This window comes from Anguilla anguilla, chromosome 14 (genome assembly GCF_013347855.1).
Source record: "Anguilla anguilla isolate fAngAng1 chromosome 14, fAngAng1.pri, whole genome shotgun sequence".
NCBI lineage: Eukaryota > Metazoa > Chordata > Actinopteri > Anguilliformes > Anguillidae > Anguilla > Anguilla anguilla.
In genome coordinates, this window is record NC_049214.1 from 655,901 (window position 1) to 680,858 (window position 24,958).

A 24,958-nucleotide genomic window follows, 5' to 3' on the forward strand; every position below is an offset into this window, starting at 1 on the left:
TAATCCCGATGGGAAATTGGACAATTAAGAAGAATATCATTCTCGCATTAAAACAGTAGGCTAAACAATAAGCACGCAGTGTAATAAATCTATGTTGGCGACAAGTACGTACAGATATTCATGTTTCTTAAAAAAGTAACAACTAAACTCATTTTCATTTTCTGCTTTAAATAAGAAACACAGCGATCGAAAATCAAAATAAAATTTATAAAACTTATAAAAAGTCATATATTCTTCATTGACTTCAATGGGAAGGTCCAATGTTTTGAACTCACAGTAGAGACATGCGCAGTGCAAGTTTACTTCCGGGTACTTGACAAATGAGGTTGGTTTAGGCACTGAGGCGGACCTGATACCTTATAATTATCACGGTTTCTCTGGGCGGAGACAGGTTATTAAAGTATCTCTGGGTCTCCTTTCTTTTTATAAACACGTGTATTATCGTCGGGAGCGACCACAGACCTGGGAGCAGCAGTATCAGTAACGTAACGGTAGAAAGATCCGCTTCCACTCAGAAAGTGTGTTAGGAAAGTAAGATTATAAGCATGTATTCCTTGTTGCAGTGTAAACTTTTTCGTTTTGAATAGTTCCTCAACGTTAAAACAACCCGAAACGTTGCATATAAAGCTCGTGTCAAGGGTAGCTGCTTGTTTTCTAAGGCATGAACTTTGACCGACTTTTTAGCTAGCCAGCTAGCAAACGCTGTACGATGTGAGGTCGCAGGCATTCAGACAGAAATTAGAGAACCATTTTTATGTATCATAGCAGGTACCTCCAACCGTGCAATGGTGCTTTCAGCTCGCTGTTTGCCCGGTAGTATGAATGCCTGTGTGAGATATAGCTGAATTAGCTAAATGTTTACAAATTTAAATTTAAATTCACCAGCATTTGCTGTGTCCTCATTTAGATGGATTTAGCTAATCAGTAATGAAATCAACTAGCTTTAGTGTAGTAGCCTGTCGTCATCTTAAGTAAACTTTTACCCATTCAGACTCATTTGATCTGTAGGCTACTCCTGTGGTTTCCTACAGTAGCTATTCCGGTATGTCCCGTTCAGGTTTTTCTAAAACAATTTTTTGTCCCAAGATGTCAGGTTACCAAATACCCTCTGACAATATAGTTTCATGAATAATCATTAGAAGGAAACACGTTTGTTACGGATATGTGCTACTTTATAATTTGCCTAAGTATTAGGCTTTACATTGTGAACATTTGTTGATGTTTGAACTTAATGTTTCCCCTATTTCTCTCCCAATTAATTGTAGCTTTATTTTTTCAGACATAAGTGAAACCCTGCTTTTGTGCAGCAGAGAACCAGAATTCGTTCAGGTTAGTTGCATCTTCAAATACTTATTCACTTCAGAGCCAGTGTGCAGGAACATTAGTTTAAACTCGTGTGGATATTTGTTCGTGTGTATTCAACAAGGCAATGCCGAGATTAACGCATCTGCGCTACACTAGCAAGAAATCTCGCACTATAATCTAACCAGCAAAATATCATTTTAAATTAGGAGAACTGCTCCATGAAGATCATTTATTACCTCCACTTTTCGAAAAGGTCAATAATATTTTATTGTATCGCAACCACCAAAGCAGCTCTGTAATGTATCTTTTTCCATTTGAATAGCGAATCGAGTCAGTGAAAGTGTCAAAGCAGTTGAAGATGCCGATTAAATTAATACTGGAGCTACTCATTCGCTGATTCTGATTGCAGTTGTCTAGCTGCTATTGAGCTGGTCATGTTTAGCTTTGATGAGGTTAGAATACTGCACCAATGCATGTTTTAAAAAAAATTAGGTTTAACCAAGATTTCATATTCCGTAGCCGAAGTGATGGCATCCGGAACACAACGGTCTGAACGAGTAAAACACAGCAGATGCTCACATAAATTTGAGGGGCGTGTCCCATGTTCGACATAGGATTAGGACGGGCTCGTTGTTAGATAAATCGGGGGAAGACTCTTCACGTGCGGCTGAGCAGATAGACCTACAGCAACCAACAGGGGTCGCTGTAGGACGGTGTGACATGGATCTCGGCCGCTGAACCTGCTCTTGCCCTGGGCGAAGCTGCTGCCCATTTTACGTTGGTTATTAGCTAGTCAATACAATGAAGGTCAGGATTTCTGCCGGGACCGTGGATAATAGAAATACTGCATTCACCCTTTAATTTTATTTAATTTTATTTAATTTTTTACCGCAAAGGCACAGTTGTGAGGACTGCTTTAATTCAACAATCTTTTCTTATTATATTCTCATTAACACTTATTTTTTGGGGAGGTGGAGGGCTTGGAATAAAATGTAATTGGAATTCTAGTGCCAGTATTTTTGTGCGAGTTTGCTTAACCTGAACAGGTTGACATTTTCCCTTGCTCCCAATATCAGAGGCAAGCAGGTGCACAGAGCAGGTCTGAATACCTGCTTGGAAAGCGTGTAACATAGCAGAGTGTGCAGAACTGCAGAGTACGGCTCGTGCCTTAAAGTGGGCTATTTTCAGATGGAGAGCTGGCCTGGCTCACATGCTTTTCCTTCCAGTCAACTGTGCCCACGTTATTAATTGGGCTTCATTAAAGTCAACAGTACAATCCGTTCTGCCTTTTAATGTGAATACAGCAGAATTGTCAGATTCTTATTGGTGCATTGAAGAGTGTGATTTTTTTCCTGTTTTACTTGATAACTTGGAAAATGCAGTTTTTCAGATGGGGGTGTGTCCTAAGAAAAGACATCTAGCGCTTTTGCACTCTGACAGTTGATGGCAGGAGAGACAGTTCAGCTGTAAACTGGAGTGTAATTGTGTTGATGGCAGGAGAGACAGTTCAGCTGTAAACTGGAGTGTAAAGCCGCGTTTCCACCAAAATTACCCGGAACTTTTAGTCCCAGGAACTACTTTTCAAGGAACTAAAAGGTTCCTTCAGCCCATGGTTGTCTGCGTTTCCACCGCGGTCTAAAGTCCAGCGAAGATTAGGCAAATTAGCCCACTGACGTATGAAAAAACGACGTTGTCGTCGGTCCATCTGTCCTATGATTTCTTCTGTAACCCCATACTACCACCGAAGTAGCCTACATTATTTTCTAATAACCGGGACAGCCCAGAGGGGTTTATTCCACTTATATACAACGGGTCACCAACAATGATTATATATGGTTACTTTTGCATTTTTTTTTTATTTTTATCGATTTAATCACCTGGAATTGAAATATTCTTCTGCAGCCGTTTGGGCTTATTTTACCGTTGTCAAGCAAAACTGTTGTTGGTAGTTGAACTTGGACCGTTGTTATGCAACAAATAGGATATAACAGGCTAATAGTCAGATTGTAACTGTTTTATATATCCTCTCAAACACATTCATTATGTTTTTATGCGAACATTCGCTTTCATGTCTTGACATCCGAAGCGACCGAATGCATTCACATTTATATGTATAACTGGCAGCAACAGCAGAAAACATGCACACGTTGTAAACAATTTGCTGTTTGATTACTTTCTCATCGTCAATTCCATATCGCAAATCGCAAAATGACAAGAATAGAACGAAAACTCAGACTTGCGTGAAAATTTAAATTAGTAGTGGTACAGCCACCGTTTGCTTTCCTTCAAAGTTACTGCTAGCCGAGCAGCGAAGTGTGCCCTCCTGATGCGAACCATGCGCCATAAATTAGTCCATAGTCTTCCTGGTCTTTTTGTGGAATTGAAGAATGGCAGAGTAAAATTACGGCAGTCTGAAAAAGCTAAAGGGACGATTACTAGAATTAACCTGTTATTTTACCCTGACAAAAAGTGCGGAAGGTGATTTCCAGTTTGCTTTTACTGTATCACCAATGTAAATTACACAGAACTACCGCATACCTCACATAACTGTATCAAACGTTTTGAGTCAATTACAACGGGCTAACAAAGAAAATCCGGAAGAAAATATTCAGCAACCGAATTAATCCGTTGAATGTTTTGGTACGTAATATGCTGTCCCAGCACGAATGCTTTTTATTTAAAAAAAATTATAAAACGAATACTAAAGCAAGAAAAGAACAGAAGAGCACACGTTATAATTCCAAGACGTTGGCAGGCTATAACCAAAACTAGGCTACTGCGCCGCATAACATACAAGTTTGATTTGAAGTTATTATGAAAATAAATTGGTTTGCGGCTGCATATTTTTAAACATGGCGGCTGAAAACAAACACAAAAAAATGCTCGACCAATCAGCAATGTTCAGCGCTGTAAGCTCCACCCAAAAGGTTCCTGTACTTTCGGAAAGTACTACCCCCCGAGCAGGGACTTTTTGGGGGGTAAAATAAAGCACCCGGAACTAAATTTAGACCCTAGTTCCTGCGAAACACACTTGAGTTCCTCAAAAGGTTCCTAGTTCCGGGGTAAAGTTCCTGCGGTGGAAACGCGGCTTACGTGTGCCCCAAACACATTTACAGTAGGGTGTGAAAAATTAGGTGTTTCCTCATTAATCAGGAATCTGACACGGCTCTGTGCTGGTGAGGCCGGAAGGGAGAGGATTCGCTGTTAATCAAAGCCAGCTCGCTCTCCTGCTGTTCACAGGGATTATGGGTAAAGGAAGCTGGGAGATTAACGTGGAATGCCTGGCGGATGGCGGATAGCGGATAACGATTCCTTCCTGGGGAAAAATCAGGCTGGCCTGAGTGATAAAGCCCGTCTCGGTCTGCAGACGTCAGCTCCACACTTGGTTCTGTAGCCGGCTTTGTAGCCCGGGATGATTGGCAGCAGGGGGATGCACGTACTGCTCTCTGGTTTCTGTGCTCTTACTTGGAGCTGTATTTGACTCTTGCTGTTCTTTGTTTTGCCCTTTTATGAATTTAAAAGCCTCGATTAAATTGCCCCTACGTCTCTTTTTACCGTGCTTGAACAAATTCCTCATAACTTTTGTCTTTCATACCGGAACCAATTTGGTTGCCCTTCTTTGAACCTTTTCCAGAGCCTCTATATTTTTTTTGTAGTATGATCCCCAAAACTCCACTCATTACTCTTAAATGTGGTCTGACGAAAGTATCGTAAAAGATAAGTTTAACTTCCTTGGATTTATACTCAATACTTGGCTATATATCTTAGCATCTTGTTTAAATTTTTTATTTTTTTTACTGCTACAGCACAGTGCCTAGATCCTGAAAGGCTTTGATCAACCATTACTCCCAAGTCTTTTTCAAATTGAGAATATTCCACTTTTTTCCTCCCATAAAATAATCCTGCCTAAAGTTTTTAGTTCCCACATGCAGAACTTTACATTTGGCTATATTGGCTAAATTTAATTTGCTTGTTTTCCTCCCACTTCTGGATTCTCTTTCAGATGTGGACAGAAACCTGGCAAATGAAATTCCTCAGGTTGAGTTCTGTTAGTGGAGTGAGGGGACATAAATTTGCATGAAGGTTCAGTTTAACTGTTTAGCTAATTCCAGATAAACTGCTGTTTCCAGAGATTTTTCATGCACTTGAATTATTTACTTTTAAAAATTAATTTCTTTGAAATATTAATTTTCCATGCCGAGTTCCCCCCTCTCCCTGAGTGGGAATGTGCAGTTATCTGTTTACAGCTGCATTCCTGTTGCAGTCCCTGTGGTTGAATCGGGAAAGCGTGGATAACTGCACTTCTCCTCCGAACCACATGGTGTCGCCATCCTGCCTCTTTCACACCGCCTCTCACAGGCCAAACGTAGACGTTACTGAATCAGAGGAAGCTTCCTCATGTCCAGAGGCTCTTTTCAATCGCTTATTTTATCCGTCCTTGGTCCTCGACTGACCCAGAATTCGATCAAGGTCTGCCATCTTTAAGGACATTCCAGCCCATTAAATGCTCCTATGATCGAGGAGCTAGGAGGGTCCTGAAGGATACTTGGGCAAGGAAACACCAGCGCATTCTTTGCTGAATAATTTTTTTCAGAACGCATGTATAAATGATCGACCTGTGGATCCACTTCTCCCCATCTGCCCCGTCTGTAACTGACGTGGCTTCAAACTAACGCATGACTGAACAAGGACATTCCATTTCCCTAAAACACATGTGCTCAGTTGGTCCCTCCTTGTGTCATTTCCTTGCTTCGTTTCCTCGCTTCCTTTCCTTAAGTCCGCTGATGGGTGGAGCTGAGGAAGCAAGGACAGGATGCAGGGTGGTAAAGTACGCAATACGGAAGAGCCCCAGCTGTGCCAAGCAAACCCTGTGCGCCTGATCGACCAGCGGGTGTCACTAGAGAGCAATGAGACATGGACCGTGTACCGAGCAAACCCCTCCCATCCCTGGGGGACGCAGTTGGGAATTACGCCCCCCCCCCCCCCCCCCCGCCCCAGGCCCTGGCAGGGTCTGGATTGGATCTGCCGCGGGCTTTATTACACATCTTAACTGAATAAACCACCCAAGCTACAGTGCACATAATCGTTATGCTTACAGTTATTAAATATAATTAAACATAAATAAATGTCATTATTAAATCACTCCCAATGGCCACAGTCAGGAAATAAAAACCAGGCATATTATCCTGAGGGAAGTGGTGCCTTTGGCCATTTTATTACTCATGTTTAGGGATTCAAATTCATGGAGTACATTTGCTTATTATCTTACCTTTATGTGAGTTAGTGATTTTAAACATTCTTTAGCAGGTTCTACCAATCAGAAAATGAATGATACCATGCAGCAATGGGGACGAAAAAATCTGGAGAGTGAATTCAGAGTTCATGCTCTTTGTCTGAGTGCCTAATAGGACAGTGGTGCTGAGGCTGGCACACTCCGCCCTAATTTATCCATTTTAACATCTGAAATGTTCATGTGCAATCTGCTATTGATGGAGTTGCGCCTCATACTGTTGAATGTGTTGGGTGTTATAATTCAGCGCGCTAGGGGCCAATGAGAAGCGAGTGTCGCAGTGCATTGTGCTGTGCTGGGTTTCCTGATCTCTGAGGAGCTGAACTGCGGGCAGGAAGCGGTTTTGTGCCAGACTGTAAAAGGAAGAACGCAGGGATGAAATATGAGAGCCCGCCTGAAGCTGTGGAAGGCCTGGCTCAGGCGGTGACGGACGAGGGGGAGCCTGGCGGGTAGAGATGGATAGCCCAGGGAGCTCTGTTTTAACAAGGCGGCCCTGTGTCTCCTGTGGTTTACGGCTGTCCTTTTCAGAGGACGCTCTGCTGAACAGGGTTCTATAGCCGGTACGGGACGGTCTGATCTCCTGGATCTGAGGAGCCGTCCCCTGCCCTGATCCCACTGACCCTCATCAAATCTCTTGAGTCTCCTGTAGTGTTCAGAAATCAGAATTGGATGTTATTAGATGGATGAAAGGATTTAGAAAAGTGAAATACACAAGAGTTTCAGATTGAGTTCTGTCAGTATAACAAGGGAGCATGGGGGAGAAAATGGCAAAGGTAAATATGGTATCGGGAAGTATTTTTTACACGAGAGCTGTCAATGTGTGGAGGGTCTGTCTCCTGGTCTAGTCCGTGTACTTAATGAATTACGTAATGAATTCAAATTTCTAAATAATGATATAAGCTTAGATTTGATCTTTAACGTTCTCTCCTGCTATCAGCTGTCAAAGTTCAAAAGATCTCGATGTGTGTTCCAAAGTCCAAAGCCTCTTCCTCTGGGTGATTTATTTAAGGTCTGGAAATCGGGATTTCTTCGGTAAGTAGGGGAAACCTCGTCCCTGGTTCACACAGGCGCTCCTCTTTCTCTCTCTCCTCTCTCCTCTCTCCTCTCTCCTCTTTCTCTCTCTCCTCTCTCCTCTCTCTCTCGGGCGTGGCTGTGCAGGACATGGCTCTGGCGGGCGTGCGGGTCATCGAGCTGGCCGGGCTCGCCCCGGCGCCCTTCTGTGGGATGGTCCTAGCGGACTTCGGGGCCCGGGTGATCCGGGTGGACAGGACCAAAGTTGCCATGGCGATGGACAAGCAGGCCCGAGGGAAGCAGTCGGTGGCCCTGAACCTGAAGAAGCCGCAGGGCGTGGCCGTGCTCAAGCGGCTCTGCCTCCAGTCTGACGTCCTCATCGAACCGTTCCGCACAGGTCAGCACGTCACCCGGCACGCTAGCGTCTGTTAGCCCCCACGTGTCACCGAGCACGCTAGCGTCCGTTAGCCACCGTGCGTCACCCAGCACGCTAGTGTCTGTTAGCCACTGCACGTCGCCGAGCATGCTAGCTTCCTTCTCCCCCCCTGTGTCACCCGGCACGCTAGTGTCTGTTAGCCCCCGTGCGTCGCCCAGCATGCTAGCATCTGTTCAGTGTCCGTTAGCCCCCGTGTGTCACCCGGCACGCTAGTGACCGTTAGCGACCACGTGTCACCGGGCACTGAATAATATTTTCCAGAAAGGGTTATTAGATAATCATGGTGTGTTCTGGCATATTTAATGGTAAATGGACTGCATTTATATAGCGCTTTTATCCAAAGCGCTTTACAATTGATGCCTCTCATTCGCCGGAGCAGTTAGGGGTTAGGTGTCTTGCTCAAGGACACTTCGACATGCCCAGGACGGGGTTTGAACCGGCAACCCTCCGACTGCCAGACAATCGGTCTTACCCCCTGAGCTATGTCGCCCCTTTAAGGTTTAAAGTGCCCCACATAAGCATCTTGCTTATGATAAGTGTTTGAGAATTTGCTTTGTTAGGCACCGAAGCCATTGGAATGTGCATTATTGTGTTATTTGATCAGGGAGCATGTTTTTTCAGATTTCTTTTCTGAAGTATGCATATATGCGCGTAGCATTCAGTCCGGCGAAGAGGCGGATTGGCCTCGGCTGTCCTGGCTGATGGAGAGAGCACACGCACCTGGGCTGCGTTAGCTAATCAGCCCAGGTGCTTAAAGGTGTGCTGCTCTCCACAGTTCGGCGCGGAGACCGGGAGCTCACACCGAGAGCGCAGTTCCGATCTTCGTTTGGTTTTATTTTTGGCATTGTGTTTGAGACGATGAAGAAAAGGGAAGTAATCCTCAGCTGGGATGCTGGGGGAGCTTGAGCCGGCTGGGGAGGTGGGCCAGCTACGGGCGGCGCACGGGAAAGTTTTACTTTCTTTTGTCTTCGTTATTTTAGTCTGTTTTAGTTTATTGTTTTTGCCCAGAACCCATTTCGTGTTTGTGTGGGTGCCTTCTCTCTCTCCCCATGTGGCAAGCAACGGCGTTCCCCGGCACTGCCGCATCTCCCTCCCCCCAGGGGTGTCACGCTGGCGTGTGGCAACGGGTCTGAACAATATAGAAAACATTAGTAACACGGTCTGTGTAGTTTACGTGTGCCTGTGTAAACATGCATATCCAGTATTCAGAAGGGTTAGGGCATGCTGAGAGAAATGACAGAACCTGAAAGGGAATAAGGCAGCAGTGACAGTTGGAAACTCGGAGGAAGTCTCTGAAAAGCTGGCAGAATACAAGATGACTGGAAGCAAAGCAGCACGAGGGGATTGGTTTTCCGCTCTTGAGCACCTGAGGGAGTTTTGTTAAGAGCTCAGAATGCTCCTGTATGCTTGTAAGGTTGCTAGGTAGCGTTGTGCACGTATATGAGTGATCTGGGCTCATTAAGCACTCTTGTTTTCTACTGCTCTGGATGGCCTGAATGTCCTGTTCTCCTCATTATGTATGCTGTAATATCCCAGATGCAGTGAAGGTTCTGTTGTCCTTGTTTTCCCCCAGATGAAGTGTATTGTCTGTGGGCCATCCTGTAGGGGTTCTGGAGAAGCTGAGCTTGCCCCAGATGAAGTGTGTTGTCTCTGGCCTCTCTCTGAAGGAGTTATGGAGAAGCTGGGTTTGCCCCAGATGAAGTGTGTTGTCTGTGGGCTTTCCCTGTTCTGGAGAAGCTGGGTTTGCCCCAGATGAAGTGCGTTGTCTCTGGGCTCTCTCTCTAGGAGTTATGGAGAAACTGGGTTTGGGACCGGATGAGCTGTTGCAGGAGAACCCGCGCCTGGTCTATGCACGGCTCACTGGATTTGGGCAGTGTGGATCCTACGCCACATCCGCTGGGCATGATATCAACTTCCTAGCCATGTCAGGTAAATACCTAGCCCTGTCAGGTAGCTACCTATCCCTGTAGGGTAGCTACCTAGCCCTGTCAGGTAGCTACCTAGCCCTGTCAGGTAACTACCTAGCCCTGTCAGGTAGCTAGCTAGCCCTGTCAGGTAGCTACCTAGCCCTCTCAGGTAACTACCTAGCCCTGTCAGGTAGCTAGCTAGCCCTGTCAGGTAGCTACCTAGCCCTCTCAGGTAACTACCTAGCCCTGTCAGGTAGCTAGCTAGCCCTGTCAGGCAACTACCTAGCCCTGTCAGGTAGCTACCTAGCCCTGTCAGGTAGCTACCTAGCCCTGTCAGGTAACTACCTAGCCCTCTCAGGTAACTACCTAGCCCTGTCAGGTAGCTAGCTAGCCCTGTCAGGTAACTACCTAGCCCTCTCAGGTAACTACCTAGCCCTGTCAGGTAGCTACCTAGCCCTGTAGGGTAGCTAGCTAGCCCTGTCAGGTAACTACCTAGCCCTGTCAGGTCGCTACCTAGCCCTGTAGGGTAGCTACCTAGCCCTGTCAGGTAACTACCTAGCCCTGTCAGGTAGCTATGTAGCCCTGTCAGGTAACTGCCTAGCCCTGTCAGGTAGCTACCTAGCCCTGTCAGGTAACTGCCTAGCCCTGTCAGGTAGCTACCTAGCCCTGTCAGGTAACTACCTAGCCCTGTCAAGTAGCTACCTAGCCCTGTCAGGTAACTACCTAGCCCTGTCAGGTAGCTACCTAGCCCTGTCAGGTAACTACCTAGACCTGTCAGGTAGCTGCCTAGCCCTGTCAGGTAACTATGTAGCCCTGTTAGGTAACTACCTAGCCCTGTCAGGTAACTGCCCAGTCCTGTCAGGTAACTGCCTAGGCCTGTCAGGTAACTAACTAGCCCTATAAGGTAGCTATGTAACCCTGTTAGTTAACTGCCTAGCACTGTCAGGTAGCTAACTAGCCCTGTCAGGTATCTATGTAGCCCTGTTAGTTAACTGCCTAGCACTGTCAGGTAGCTAACTAGCCCTGTCAGGTATCTATGTAGCCCTGTCAGGTAACTGCCTAGGCCTGTCAGGTAGCTAACTAGATTTGTCATGTGACCTCCGAGTTGGAGGACCAGCCCTCAGCGTTCTCTGTGTCTGTCCCAGGCCTGCTGTCCATGCTGGGGAGGCCGGCTGACGATCCTCAGCCCCCCCTCAACCTGCTGGCGGACTTTGCGGGGGGCGGGCTGATGTGTGCGCTCGGGATCACGCTGGCCTTACTGGAGCGCCACGCGTCAGGGCGGGGCCAGGTCATCGACGCCAGCATGGTGAGTGCACACACACACACACACAGACACTCACACACACGCACACACTCACACACTCACACACTCACACACTCACACACTCACACACACACACTCACACACTCACACACACACGCACACACACTCACACTCACACGCACACACACACACACACACACACGTGCACACACACACACGTTTGTATTGCGATACTTGTGAGGACTTCCCATTGACTTACATTCATTCCGTAACATCTAAACATAACCCTAACCATAACCCAAACCACTACATGCCTAACCTTAATCCTAACCATAACCTAATTGTAACCCTAACTCTAACCCTAAGTCCTAACCCTAAAACAGCCTCTTGAACTTGTGGGGACCAGCAAAAGGTCCCCACCTTGTGGGGACATTTGGTTCTCACAAAGATAATAATACATGCCCAGGTGTCTTCACACCTGAGCCGTCTTCACTCCACACCTGAGCCTTCTTCACACCTGAGCCGTCTTCACTCCACACCTGAGCCTTCTTCACACCTGAGCCGTCTTCACTCCCCACACCTGAGCCATCTTCACTCCACACCTGAGCCGTCTTCACTCCACACCTGAGCCATCTTCACTCCACACCTGGGCTGTCTTCACTTTACAGCTCAGAAGGAGGAAAATTACAGAAATACATAATCAGATCATAAATGATTTTCAGTCATATATAGTGCCCTTTATCACTACTGCAGTGTCTTTTATGCTAATGTTTACCAATAAACAAACAAAGCTAAGATTGAAAATTGGTGAAGCGTGCGCTGAGCTTCCACTCCTGCGCCATGCGAAAATGCAAAGTGAAAGCGACTGGGTACACAGCAGAATAGCGAAGCCTAATTTCAAGCTAGAAGGAGGCCGTAAACTATGTTTGAAAGCTGTGTAAATGAGCTCGAAGAACACGAGGCTGTATGATTACTGGAACATATACGGGGTTTCCAAGCAGGGGCAAACGTCACGATGGGTAGAGCTTTAAGGGGGTTGACCTCTGGTTGAAAACATTTAACTGATAGGGTGTCATTTCAGAAACTTTTTTGAAAATATTGGATGTGTTTGGGTGCTAAAGAGGTGGGGATTTACCTGTCTGAACGCAGCGAACCCAGAGCGGTGTCTGATCGGGCACGTGCGCACGGCTGCTGTAGTTTTCCGCTCCTCATGGGTAGCGCCTGTCCCGGTGTCCCTGATTACCACACAGCGCCACATCAGAGTAATGCCCCCTCTAATGCCCCCTCTAATGCCCCCACTAATGCCCACTGCGGCTACAGATGATGGAACCTCCGCGCACAGTGCTTACATTCATAATGTTTTTGCATGTCGACAGTGGTCAGGCAGCGCAAAATTCAGTTGGCCGCCTCAGAAAAAACCTGCCCATATAAATAGGCCTTAATTGCTCTCCTTTAAATGGTTTTCCCTTGTAATTTTCCAGGGGAAATTATACATTCATGTCAACTGACGAGAAACGGACATAGTGTGTACAGACAGTGGCTGTTAATTGATGGTTGTCATTCTTACTGATGATTGGCCACAATCCGGGCTTTTTGCAGTCCAATGGGAGGAGGTCACGCTGTAAACCTCAGACAAACGGCTGAAATGAACGCTTTTCAGACAAATGGCAGGAGGTCACAGTAATGGCAGGAGGTCACAGTAATGGCAGGAAGTCACAGTAATAGCAGGAGGTCACAGTAACGGCAGGAGGTCACAGTAACGGCAGGAGGTCACAGTAATAGCAGGAGGTCACAGTAATAGCAGGAGGTCACAGTAACGACAGGAAGTCACAGTAATAGCAGGAGGTCACAGTACTGGTAGGAGGTCACAGTAACAGGAGGTCACAGTAATAGCAGGAGGTCACAGTAACGACAGGAGGTCACAGTAACGCAGGAGGTCACAGTAACGCAGGAGGTCACAGTAACGGCAGGAGGTCACAGTAATAGGAGGTCACAGTAATAGCAGGAGGTCACAGTAACGGCAGGAGGCCACAGTAATAGCAGGAGGTCACAGTAACGACAGGAGGCAGGAGGCCACAGTAACAGGAGGTCACAGTACTGGCAGGAGGTCACAGTAATGGCAGGAGGTCACAGTAACGACAGGAGGCAGGAGGCCACAGTAACAGGAGGTCACAGTACTGGCAGGAGGTCACAGTAATGGCAGGAGGTCACAGTAATAGCAGGAGGTCACAGTAACGACAGGAGGTCACAGTAACGGCAGGAGGTCACAGTAACGGCAGGAGGTCACAGTAACGGCAGGAGGTCACAGTAACGGCAGGAGGCAGGAGGTCACAGTAACGGCAGGAGGTCACAGTAACGGCAGGAGGTCACAGTAATAGCAGGAGGTCACAATAACGGCAGGAGGCAGGAGGTCACAGTAACGGCAGGAGGTCACAGTAATAGCAGGAGGTCACAGTAACGGCAGGAGGTCACAGTAATGGCAGGAGGTCACAGTAATGGCAGGAGGTCACAGTGATGGCAGGAGGTCACAGTAACGGCAGGAGGTCACAGTGATGGCAGGAGGTCACAGTAATGGCAGGAGGTCACAGTGATGGCAGGAGGCCACAGTAACAGGAGGTCACAGTGTTGGCAGGAGGTCACAGTAACGGCAGGAGGTCACAGTAACGACAGGAGGTCACAGTAACGGCAGGAGGTCACAGTAATGGCAGGAGGTCACATTCTGTGGCTGTGCCAGTTTGAAGGATGAGGAGCCCAGCGGATGACTGAAGCAACAGGCTGGATTTATCGCTCACTCGGTCGGGAGGCGTGTCTGAAACCGTAAATGTGAGGCTTACGGTGGGGGATGCTCCTGGTGTCACACTATCCCCCCCCCCCCCCCCAGTTTATCATTATGAGCTGCCCGTCTGGTGTGCATGCAAATAGGGGAGAGGGGACTGGACTGTGTGTCTGCATGTGAGTGTGTGCATGTGTGTGAGTGTGTGTGCGTGTGTGTGTGCGTGTACGTGTGTGTGTGTGCGTGTGTGTGTGCGTGTGTATGTATGTGTGTGCGTGTGTGTGAGTGTGATGTGTGTGCTGTGTATGTGTGTGTGAGTGTGCGTGTGTGTGTGTGTGTGCGTGTGTATGTGTGCGTGTGTGTGAGTGTGATGTGTGTGCTGTGTATGTGTGTGTGCGTGTGTGTATGTGATATATGGCCCAGGTTGGGACAGTATCTCTGATGGGACGTGAATGGCATGGTTATTCTGCTCTTTTTATTGCAATGCCCCCCACCCCCCCCTCAGTCTGGAATGTCCCTTATGCAGCTTTGACGTGCAGTCTTTAGAGCCCCCTCTCTTGAGGGAGATGAAACGTGGATCCCTGTCTGACTGATCTCTCCCTATCCTGGGCGGTGCAGGGTCCAATCTCCCTATGGAGCCTCCGACCACAGTCGGCACTGACACGGCCCGGATACTGATGGCATTGTGTACTGTAGAGCAGCCTGTACTGATGGCATTGTGTACTGTAGGGCAGCCTGTACTGATGGCATTGTGTACTGTAGAGCAGCCTGTATTTATGGTATTGTGTACTGTAGAGCAGCCTGTATTGATGGCATTGTGTACTATAGGGCAGCCTGTACTGATGGCATTGTGTACTGTAGAGCAGCCTGTATTGATGGCATTGTGTACTGTAGAGCAGCCTGTATTGATGGCATTGTGTACTGTAGAGCAGCCTTTATTGGTGGCATTGTGTACTGTAGGGCAGCCTGTACTGATGGCATTGTGTACTGTAGGGCAGCCTGTACTGATGGGCATTGTGTACTGTAGGGCAGCCTGTACTGATCGCATTGTGTACTGTAGAGCAGCCTGTACTGATGGTATTGTGTACTGTAGAGCAGCCTGTATTGATGGCGTTGTGTACTGTAGGGCAGCCTGTACTGATGGCATTGTGTACTGTAGGGCAGCCTGTACTGATGGCATTGTGTACTGTAGAGCAGCCTGTATTGATGGCATTGTGTACTGATGGTATTGTGTACTGTAGAGCAGCCTGTATTGATGGCATTGTGTATTGTAGGGCAGCCTGTACTGTAGGGCAGCCCGTACTGATGGTACTGTGTATTGTAGGGCAGCCTGTACTGATGGCATTGTGTACTGTAGGACAGCCTGTACTGATCGCATTGTGTACTGTAGGGCAGCCTGTACTGATGGGCATTGTGTACTGTAGAGCAGCCTGTACTGATGGGTATTGTGTATTGTAGGGCAGCCTGTACTGATGGTACTGTGTACTGTAGGGCAGCCTGTACTGATGGCATTGTGTACTGATGGTATTGTGTACTGTAGAGCAGCCTGTATTGATGGCATTGTGTATTGTAGGGCAGCCTGTACTGTAGGGCAGCCCGTACTGATGGTACTGTGTATTGTAGGGCAGCCTGTACTGATGGCATTGTGTACTGTAGGACAGCCTGTACTGATCGCATTGTGTATTGTAGGGCAGCCTGTACTGTAGGGCAGCCCGTACTGATGGCATTACGTACTGTAGGACAGCCTGTACTGATGGTACTGTGTATTGTAGGGCAGCCTGTACTGATGGCATTGTGTACTATAGGACAGCCTGTCTTAGAGTTCACATCAATCTGAAGTAGGGGCCATAGAAATCTCACCAATTTAATCACTATGAAAGAATTTTGAAAAATTGTTTAGAATTTTGACCTAGTATTTAATCACTGATAATTTTCATTGTAATATTTTTCCAGAGCATCCGTTAATGAATAAACGTTGATAATGGCTTTGGGAAGTGGCTGAAACAGCATGGCCATTGCAGATGGGTCCTTTCACTGAGTGTAATTACATTCCTGAAGGTTTAGTGGGCGGATTGGCATCCAGTAGAAACTGCTTCATAACGAAGCTAATCTGGGACAGTGTGAGACGGGAGCGGCTGGCAGGGCGTCGAGTCTCCTTCCTGCCAATTAAAGGGGGGCTGCTTGAGAAGACTGGGGGTTCGATCCTCTTAAAACGGAATGCCAAGCGCCGTTAGGGTTGCGTGTTGAGCTTCGGCTGTTAACGGCTGGCTCCCTAGCGTGTTAATGCACCTCTCGTACCTGTGCGACCTCTCTCAGATATTTATCGAGCTCGCGTAGCGACGGTACTAAGGAAGAGGACCCTGGGACACCTGGCCTCCAAACGAGCGCCAGCGACGGCGGGAGAGCGCCACGGCGGGTTTCTGAGCAGCAGCTGGGCGCCATGGCGACGGTGTGTCAGTGCTGACATGCCAGGGCTGAACTTAACCGTCTCCCTGCGCCGGGACGGCCTCCCGTTTGGGTCTCCGCGGCTGTCGGCGTCGCGTACGGCCCTGGGGCAGACGTAGAGAATCTTAACGGGAATAACGGTGGTCTTCAGTCAGCAGGAACGGGTGGGGGGGGTGAAGTGAGGGGGGGCTCCAGCTGAGCAGAGACTCTGTAGTAATGGAATGAAATGTAATGTAATGTAATGGAATGGAACGTTGTCTATAATCGTGCAGAAGCCAGAGCATGCATGACTGCACACTGAGCACTGAAGGCGGGTTAGTTAGATTACTCCACATTACACACGCTGTCCTTTGGGTTTGTTTGTTCCTCACATTGGATGGGTGTGTTCTGCATAGTCCAGACCTGCTGCACCTCCTTGCAGTGCGCTACACTGAGCACCGGTCTGATTCAGCGTGCATAGTCCAGACCTGCTGCACCTCCTTGCAGTGCGCTACACTGAGCACCAGTCTGATTCAGTGTGCATAGTCCAGACCTGCTGCACCTCCTTGCAGTGTGCTACACTGAACACCGGTCTGATTCAGCGTGCATAGTCCAGACCTGCTGCACCTCCTTGCAGTGCGCTACACTGAGCACCAGTCTGATTCAGTGTGCATAGTCCAGACCTGCTGCACCTCCTTGCAGTGCGCTGCACCTCCTTGCAGTGCGCTACACTGAGCACCGGCCTGATTCAGCGGATGGGAGAATTCCCGCGGCTGTCAGGCGGTGTTTCCTGGAGCTGCCCGATGCTCTGGCTCCGCCCGCTGCACTCGTCCTTCAGCCCGCGGGTTTAACTGATTCCTGCAGCGTACAGCTCTGAGACGACTGCGTGACATCACACTGCCAGGGTAACATAATAGTCAGCCGTCCTATAAATCTTTGTAAAAAAACGATGGTGAGTTTCCTGCTCTGCTCTAACCAGTTCACATTTGAGGCTGCCGGTGCGCTCTGTCAACATCACGTCCGCTCGGTTTTATTTGGGGACTGCTTTATCCAGAGGCTGTGGCTCTAAGGTGATTTGAAGAAAACCCCTTTGTAAATTCAGTTATTCATAAACCTGGACCATTTCAGATGAGTTGGTTTAATTACAGTGGCATGTCTGATGGGAAAATGGGAGGCCTAATGTCTGTGGTCCTGCAGTGAAATGGCCTACTTCCATTAAAGCATTAAAACACAGGCGGCGGCTTCAACAGCAGTTCTGCTGTCACACGGGTTGAGTGTGCAATGGCTCAGTGCGTTTACTGTTCCAAATTGCCCTGTATGCTGTGTGCGTGTGTGCGCGCGTGTGTGTGTGCGTGTGTGCGTGCATGCGTGCGTGTGTGTGTGTGCGTGTGTGTGCGCGCGTGTGTGCGTGTGTGCGTGTGTGCGTGTGTGCGTGTACGCGTGTGCGTGTGCGTGTGCGTGTGTGTGTGCACGCTTGTGCATGTGTGTGTGTGTGTGTGTGCGTGTGTGCGTGTGCGTGTGTCTAATTGTATATAAAAAGTCTAATTGTATATAAAAGCCCACCTTATTGGTACAGGTAGGGTATGTAAAAGCCCACCTTATTGGTACAGGTAGGGTATGTAAAAGCCCACCTTATTGGTACAGGTAGGGTATATAAAAGCCCACCTTATTGGTACAGGTAGGGTATGTAAAAGCCCACCTTATTGGTACAGGTAGGGTATGTAAAAGCCCACCTTAGTGGTACAGGTAGGGTATGTAAAAGCCCACCTTATTGGTAGAGGTAGGGTATATAAAAGCCCACCTTATTGGTACAGGTAGGGTATGTAAAAGCCCACCTTATTGGTACAGGTAGGGTATGTAAAAGCCCACCTTAGTGGTACAGGTAGGGTATGTAAAAGCCCACCTTATTGGTAGAGGTAGGGTATATAAAAGCCCACCTTATTGGTACAGGTAGGGTATGTAAAAGCCAACCTTATTGGTAGAGGTAGGGTATATAAAAGCCCACCTTATTGGTACAGGTAGGGTATGTAAAAGCCAACCTTATTGGTACAGGTAGTTTATGTAAAAGCCCACCTTATTGGTAGAGGTAGGGTATGTAAAAGCCCACCTTACTGGATGAAGCTGTGCATTTCATGTTCCTGTGCAGGTGTATTTTATGGTCATTTGCTGTGTTGTTGTAAAGCCCTGTATCGCCATGACGATGTGCAGGTGGAGGGTGCGGCCTACATGGGCTCGTTCGTGTGGAAGTCTCGCGCGATTGGCCTGTGGAACCGGCCACGCGGCCAGAACATGCTGGACGGCGGTGCGCCGTACTACGGAACCTACCTGACCGCCGACGGCAAGCACATGGCCGTGGGCGCCGTGGAGCCGCAGTTCTACGACCAGCTCCTGCAAGGTGAGCGTGCTCTTCCTCTTCCTCTCCTCTCTCATGACCAGCTCGTGCAAGGTGAGCGTGGTCTTCCTCTTCCTCTCCTCTCTCATGACCAGCTCGTGCAAGGTGAGCGTGCTCTTCCTCTTCCTCTCCTCTCTCATGACCAGCTCGTGCAAGGTGAGCGTGCTCTTCCTCTCCTCTCTCATGACCAGCTCGTGCAAGGTGAGCGTGCTCTTCCTCTTCCTCTCCTCTCTCATGACCAGCTCGTGCAAGGTGAGCGTGCTCTTCCTCTTCCTCTCCTCTCTCATGACCAGCTCCTGCAAGGTGAGCGTGCTCTTCCTCTTCCTCTCCTCTGTCACATGACCAGCTCGTGCAAGGTGAGCGTGCTCTTCCTCTTCCTCTCCTCTCTCATGACCAGCTCGTGCAAGGTGAGCGTGCTCTTCCTCTTCCTCTCCTCTCTCATGACCAGCTCCTGCAAGGTGAGCGTGCTCTTCCTCTTCCTCTCCTCTGTCACATGACCAGCTCGTGCAAGGTGAGCGTGCTCTTCCTCTTCCTCTCCTCTCTCATGACCAGCTCCTGCAAGGTGAGCGTGCTCTTCCTCTTCCTCTCCTCTCTCATGACCAGCTCCTGCAAGGTGAGCGTGGTCTTCCTCTGTCACATGACCAGCTTGTGCAAGGTGAGCATGGTCTTCCTCTGTCACATGACCAGCTTGTGCAAGGTGAGCGTGGTCTTCCTCTGTCACATGACCAGCTTGTGCAAGGTGAACGTGGCCTTCCTGACCAGGTTAACCTTGCAGTACTGTTAGCCTGACCTGGTCACTCTCTGTCTCTGCCCCTCCCATCACTCTCTCCAGGTCTGGGATTGGACGCTGCCACGCTGCCGGCGCAGATGAGCGTCTCTGATTGGCCAGAGCTGCGGCGGGTGTTCACGCAGGCGTTCGGCAGCAGGACTCAGGCGGAGTGGTGCCGCGTGTTTGACGGGATGGACGCCTGCGTCACCCCGGTGCTCCCTCTGGACCAGGCCCACTTGCACCCCCACAACCGGGACAGGGGCTCCTTCGTGCGGGACAGCCAGGGCGAGGTGAGCCCGCGGCCGGCCCCCGCCCTGTCCCGCACACCCGCCGCCCCCTCCCTGTCTCGGGACCCCTTCGTCGGGGAGCACACGCGGGCCGTGCTGGAGGAGTTCGGGTACGGGCCAGACGAGATCCAGCAGCTGCTGGGCAGCGGGGCTGCGGAGTGCAACCAGGTCTCAGCTCACCTGTAGAGCGGGACGGGGTCAGCGGGGCGGGGGTCAGCGGGGCGGGGGGCAGCGGGGCGGGGGGCAGCGGGACGGGGGACAGCGGGGCGGGGGTCTGCGGGACGGGGGGCAGCGGGGTGAGGGTCAAACCGGGCACCCCAGTGGATCACACACCTCATCTGGCCTCTTCCTCACCTCACCTGGCCTCTTCCTCACCTCACCCGGCCTCTTCCTCACCTCACCTCACCCAGCCTCTTCCTCACCTCACCCGGCCTCTTCCTCACCTCACCCGGCCTCTTCCTCACCTCACCTGGCCTCTTCCTCACCTCACCTGGCCTCTTCCTCACCTCACCCGGCCTCTTCGGCCTGAATCAGGCTGCTGATTTTAAGATGGAAACGGCGGTCAGTGACTGAATGGGTAAAAAATTAAATTAAGAACTGGGAAAGGTTTTGAGGGTTTTGCAGCTTGATTTCCTAAAATGGCTGCTGTCCTGCTGAGTTTCCAGCCTCTTTGTAATCAGGTGGCAGCTCACGAGAAAACCGTTTATCGGCCCCCCTAAAGGAATGGGTTTCAAAAAAACATTAATTTTGACATTAAGCAAGCATAATTTTTTCTAATGCATCAGGGATTTAAAAAGAGAGAACAGTTTAAACCAAGGTTAGTTCTGTGGCCTTGAGGTTCGCTGGTAACAGGCGGGATTTTGATTCCTCAGCTTTTTCTCTGCTCTGCTTTGTCAGCTCTGCTCACACCTGTGCTGTGTTCGTCTGGCACGGTTGCCCACGGCACCACTCAGTAAAACAGGTTCTTTAAAAGAATAATTGTAAAATAAAAGTATATATTTTCCCTTTTGTTCAAGCAAAAAAAAAAAAAAAAAAAGATCAAATAAAGGTTAAATAAAATAAACTTTGTACAGCCTTTTCTTTCTACCTGACTGTTGGTAGTTTTTTATTTAGTTTCAGTTTGTTAAAGTTCTGTAAGAATCAAACAGTGTTGCCTGTGGGCACCACAGATGGACTAGTTAGATGCTGAACTTTGGTGTTTTCGGAGTATAGATCCATGCATTTTTCATTTACTCTAATGAATGCCTTTCGTTAAAGGGCTGCTGTGTGTGTGAGTACTTTGTGTGTGAGTACTTTGTGTGTGAGTACTCTGTGTGTGTGAGTACTGTGTGTATGAGTACTGTGTGTATGAGTACTGTGTGTATGAGTACTGTGTGTGTGAGTACTGTGTGTGTGAGTACTTTGTGTGTGAGTATTTTGTGTGTGAGTACTTTGTGTGTGAGTACTTTGTGCGTGAGTACTGTGTGTGCGAGTATTTTGTGTGTGAGTACTGTGTGTGTGAGTACTGAGTGTATGAGTACTGTGTGTGTGAGTACTCTGTGAGTATTGAGTGTATGAGTACTCTTGTGTGTGAGTACTGAGTGTATGAGTACTCTGTGTGTGAGTACTGAGTACTGAGTGAGCATTTTTCATTTACTCTAATGAATGCCTTTCGTTAAAGGGCTGCTATGTTTCAGACTTTCATAATTATTGTCCCCCAAAATTCCAGTTTTGGGAGGCGTGCTGCTGGCTTCAGTATAACACACCTGGGCTACAAACCTGCTTTAAATCCTTTTATCTCTTTGCAGGCTCCATTTTAACAGCTCTGATCTCTGAGAATTCTCTGCCAGTCACAAGCCAAAATCAACGGTACCATAATATGAAAAATGTATTCTGAATGTGGGTGTAAAAAGTGATTTTTACTGGGCAGGCAGTTAATCCAGTCTGTGAGTACTGAGTGTGAGTACTGTATGTGTGAGTACTAGCTGTGTGAGTACTGTGTGTGTGAGTACTAACTGTGAGTACTGTGTGTGTGAGTACTGACTGTGAGTACTCTGTGTGTGAGTACTGAGTGTATGAGAACTGTGAGTGTGAGTACTGACTGTGTGAGTACTGTGTGTGAGTATTCTGTGTGTGAGTATTCTGTGTGTGAGTATTCTGTGTGTGAGTACTGTGTGTGTGAGTACTGTGTGTGAGTACTGACTGTGTGAGTACTCAGTGTGTGAGTACTCAGTGTGTGAGTACTGTGTGTGTGAGTACTGACTGAGTACTGAGTGTGTGAATGTGCTAGAGCGTGCGGCAGTTTAGGGTTAGGGTTAGCGTGCGGTGGTTTAGGGTTAGCGTGCGGCGGTTTAGGGTTAGCGTGCGGTGGTTTAGGGTTAGCGTGCGGCGGTTTAGGGTTAGCGTGCGGCGGTTTAGGGTTAGCGTGCGGTGGTTTAGGGTTAGCGTGCGGTGGTTTAGGGTTAGCTTGCGGCGGTTTAGGGTTAGGGTTAGCGTGCGGTGGGTTAGGGTTAGGGTTAGCGTGCGGTGGTTTAGGGTTAGGGTTAGCGTTAGCGTTAGCGTGCGGTGGGTTAGGGTTAGCTTGCGGTGGTTTAGGGTTAGCTTGCGGCGGTTTAGGGTTAGAGTTAGCGTGCGGTGGTTTAGGGTTAGGGTTAGCGTGCGGTGGTTTAGGGTTAGCTTGCGGTGGTTTAGGTTTAGGGTTAGCGTGCGGTGGTTTAGGGGTAGCGTGCGGCGGTTTAGGGTTAGCGTGCGGTGGTTTAGGGTTAGCGTGCGGCGGTTTAGGGTTAGCGTGCGGTGGTTTAGGGTTAGCGTGCGGTGGTTTAGGGTTAGCTTGCGGCGGTTTAGGGTTAGGGTTAGCGTGTGGTGGTTTAGGGTTAGGGTTAGCGTTAGCGTGCGGTGGGTTAGGGTTAGGGTTAGCGTGCGGTGGTTTAGGGTTAGGGTTAGCGTTAGCGTGCGGTGGTTTAGGGTTAGCGTGCAGTGGTTTAGGGTTAGCGTGCGGTGGTTTAGGGTTAGCGTGCAGTGGTTTAGGGTTAGCTTGCAGTGGTTTAGGTTTAGGGTTAGCGTGCGGTGGTTTAGGTTTAGGGTTAGCGTGCGGTGGTTTAGGGTTAGCTTGCGGTGGTTTAGGGTTAGCGTGCGGTGGTTTAGGGTTAGCGTGCGGTGGTTTAGGGTTAGGGTTAGCATGCGGTGGTTTAGGGTTAGGGTTAGCGTGCGGCGGTTTAGGGTTAGCGTGCGGTGGTTTAGGGTTAGGGTTAGCGTGCGGTGGTTTAGGGTTAGGGTTAGCGTGCGGTGGTTTAGGGTTAGGGTTAGCTTGCGGTGGTTTAGGGTTAGGGTTAGCATGCGGCGGTTTAAAGGACACCGGCCCGCATGCTGGACCAGCGCCTGCCATCTCCAGGGTGACAGAAGAACATCGCCGCGGTGAGCGTGAGTGCTGCAGTGGGACTGTGGGACAGCCGCTACTCTCCGAACGCTGCGCGCCCATCATTAAGAGTATGGGGTGTTGCTGTCGGACCGTTTCTCAAACTTTCTCTCATGAATAAATCCATCAGAAGTTGCCGCTGGGCCCCGAAGGACCACGAATGCAGCTTTCTAACCGACAGACAGTGTTATACAGCTGCTGGCCTGATCGATATCAAACTGACCAGACTCGTGTTCAGGCAGCGCATAGTGCGTTTAGATTCTTTTCAGTGTTCAGATTAGCAAGATGGCACTTTGCATAATAGTTGGACATTCATCTAATTAGACAAACAATTTAGCAAGGTGACTAACCTCGCCTAATAAATGTATAGCAATGCATACTTGCATGTTTAAAAGTTGTACTTTGGGTCATGCAAAGGCAACGCATATTGGATTCTTCTGGCTGACGCAGAACCGATCCCACAGGGGGTTGCGGTTTGGTTGAAACACGCTACAGAGCGTACAGGATACAGCAGGGGGTCCAAACGTGATGTGACTGTGTATGGATTTGTCAAAATTTAAAACCTTTTTCTAAAATATTGCCCTTTGGGAATCTCTTGGACACATTTGAGCCTTGGTGGGGGTCCCTGGATGAGAACAGGCTGAAAACTCCTGGCTAATGTCATTCTCTGATCCTGTACTGATAACTCGACAGAGTTCCTCTCGCACCCTACAAAACCAACAGGGAGCTGACAAACTAGACGTCTAAGGGGATGAGTATGCTACTGGAATATGGAATTTGGTGCCGTTCCCAGGGACATATTCCCCCAAAAGTATCAGTAATGCGTTTTAACTGCCTGTAGATCAGTGGTCCTCAGCCTCGGTCCTGGGGGCCCGCTGTGTATTTCCCATGGGCCCACATGTGGTTTTCGTTCTAACCACAATTGCAATCCCAGAATTGTAACAAGCTATTATTTTTCCTTAATTAGGTGCTTCTCATGTCAGAGGGATTATTTGCCCACTTAAGCCACCTTGTGTCAGAAATAGCTATGCATGCCATAAAGAATAAAAGCCCCATATTCACACTGTGCTATATTGTAGACGATTACGTAAAGAGGTTAAAAAATTTATTTTATTTTAAAATAATATTTTAACTAATCAAAATAAAGACAGGCAAATCAACAGGTTCCTAATTGGGGAAAGTGTGGACACCTGGCCATTAAGTCTAATCATTTGATAGATAACGAAGAATTCAAAAACAAAGAAAATGATAACGTGTCAAACCTGTATTGTGCTAATTAGTTTATGGGAAATATTACACTGTATATGCACTTAAAGCACTTAAACACGTGTTCAGCAACCTAATTAGGAGCCTGTTAATTTGATCTTTTTAAGTGATTGTTTGCAATCACTTAAAAAGCAACACTATAACACAATGAGATTTTATTCTTCATGCCATGCATAACAATTTCTGACATAATGTGGCTTAACAGGGTAAATAATTCCTCTTAACATGAAAAACACCTAATTAAGAAAAATGAACAGCTTGTTAAAATTCTGCGATTGCAATTGTGGTTGGAACGAAAACCAGCATACACAGGGGTCCCCCAGGACCGAGGTTGAGAACCACTGCTGTAGATGATGCACACAGCCGGAGCAGTGAGGTCCATAAGGATTTGGGGAGATCGCACCCAGTGATGAAGGTGAGAAGCACACACTTGTGTTGTA

At 48.4% G+C, this 24,958-nt stretch overlaps 1 protein-coding gene across 6 annotated transcripts; it reads left to right on the plus strand.

Annotated features, from left to right (window-relative positions):
* Positions 1–302: 302 nt before the first annotated feature.
* amacr (alpha-methylacyl-CoA racemase) lies at positions 303–20,092 on the plus strand. Of its 6 annotated transcripts, none has more exons than XM_035391984.1 (7): positions 303–325; positions 1,280–1,329; positions 7,754–8,003; positions 9,828–9,971; positions 11,095–11,255; positions 18,619–18,805; positions 19,635–20,092. In XM_035391984.1, exons 3-7 carry the CDS (start codon positions 7,757–7,759, stop codon positions 20,042–20,044), a joined length of 1,149 nt encoding a protein of 382 aa, XP_035247875.1. In that variant the 5' UTR covers positions 303–325; positions 1,280–1,329; positions 7,754–7,756; the 3' UTR covers positions 20,045–20,092. The 6 variants fall into 6 exon arrangements, with proteins under 6 accessions (XP_035247875.1, XP_035247873.1, XP_035247872.1 ...); XM_035391982.1 differs by lacking the exon at positions 303–325 and adding an exon at positions 332–531; XM_035391981.1 differs by lacking the exon at positions 303–325 and adding an exon at positions 332–491.
* Positions 20,093–24,958: the final 4,866 nt, after the last annotated feature.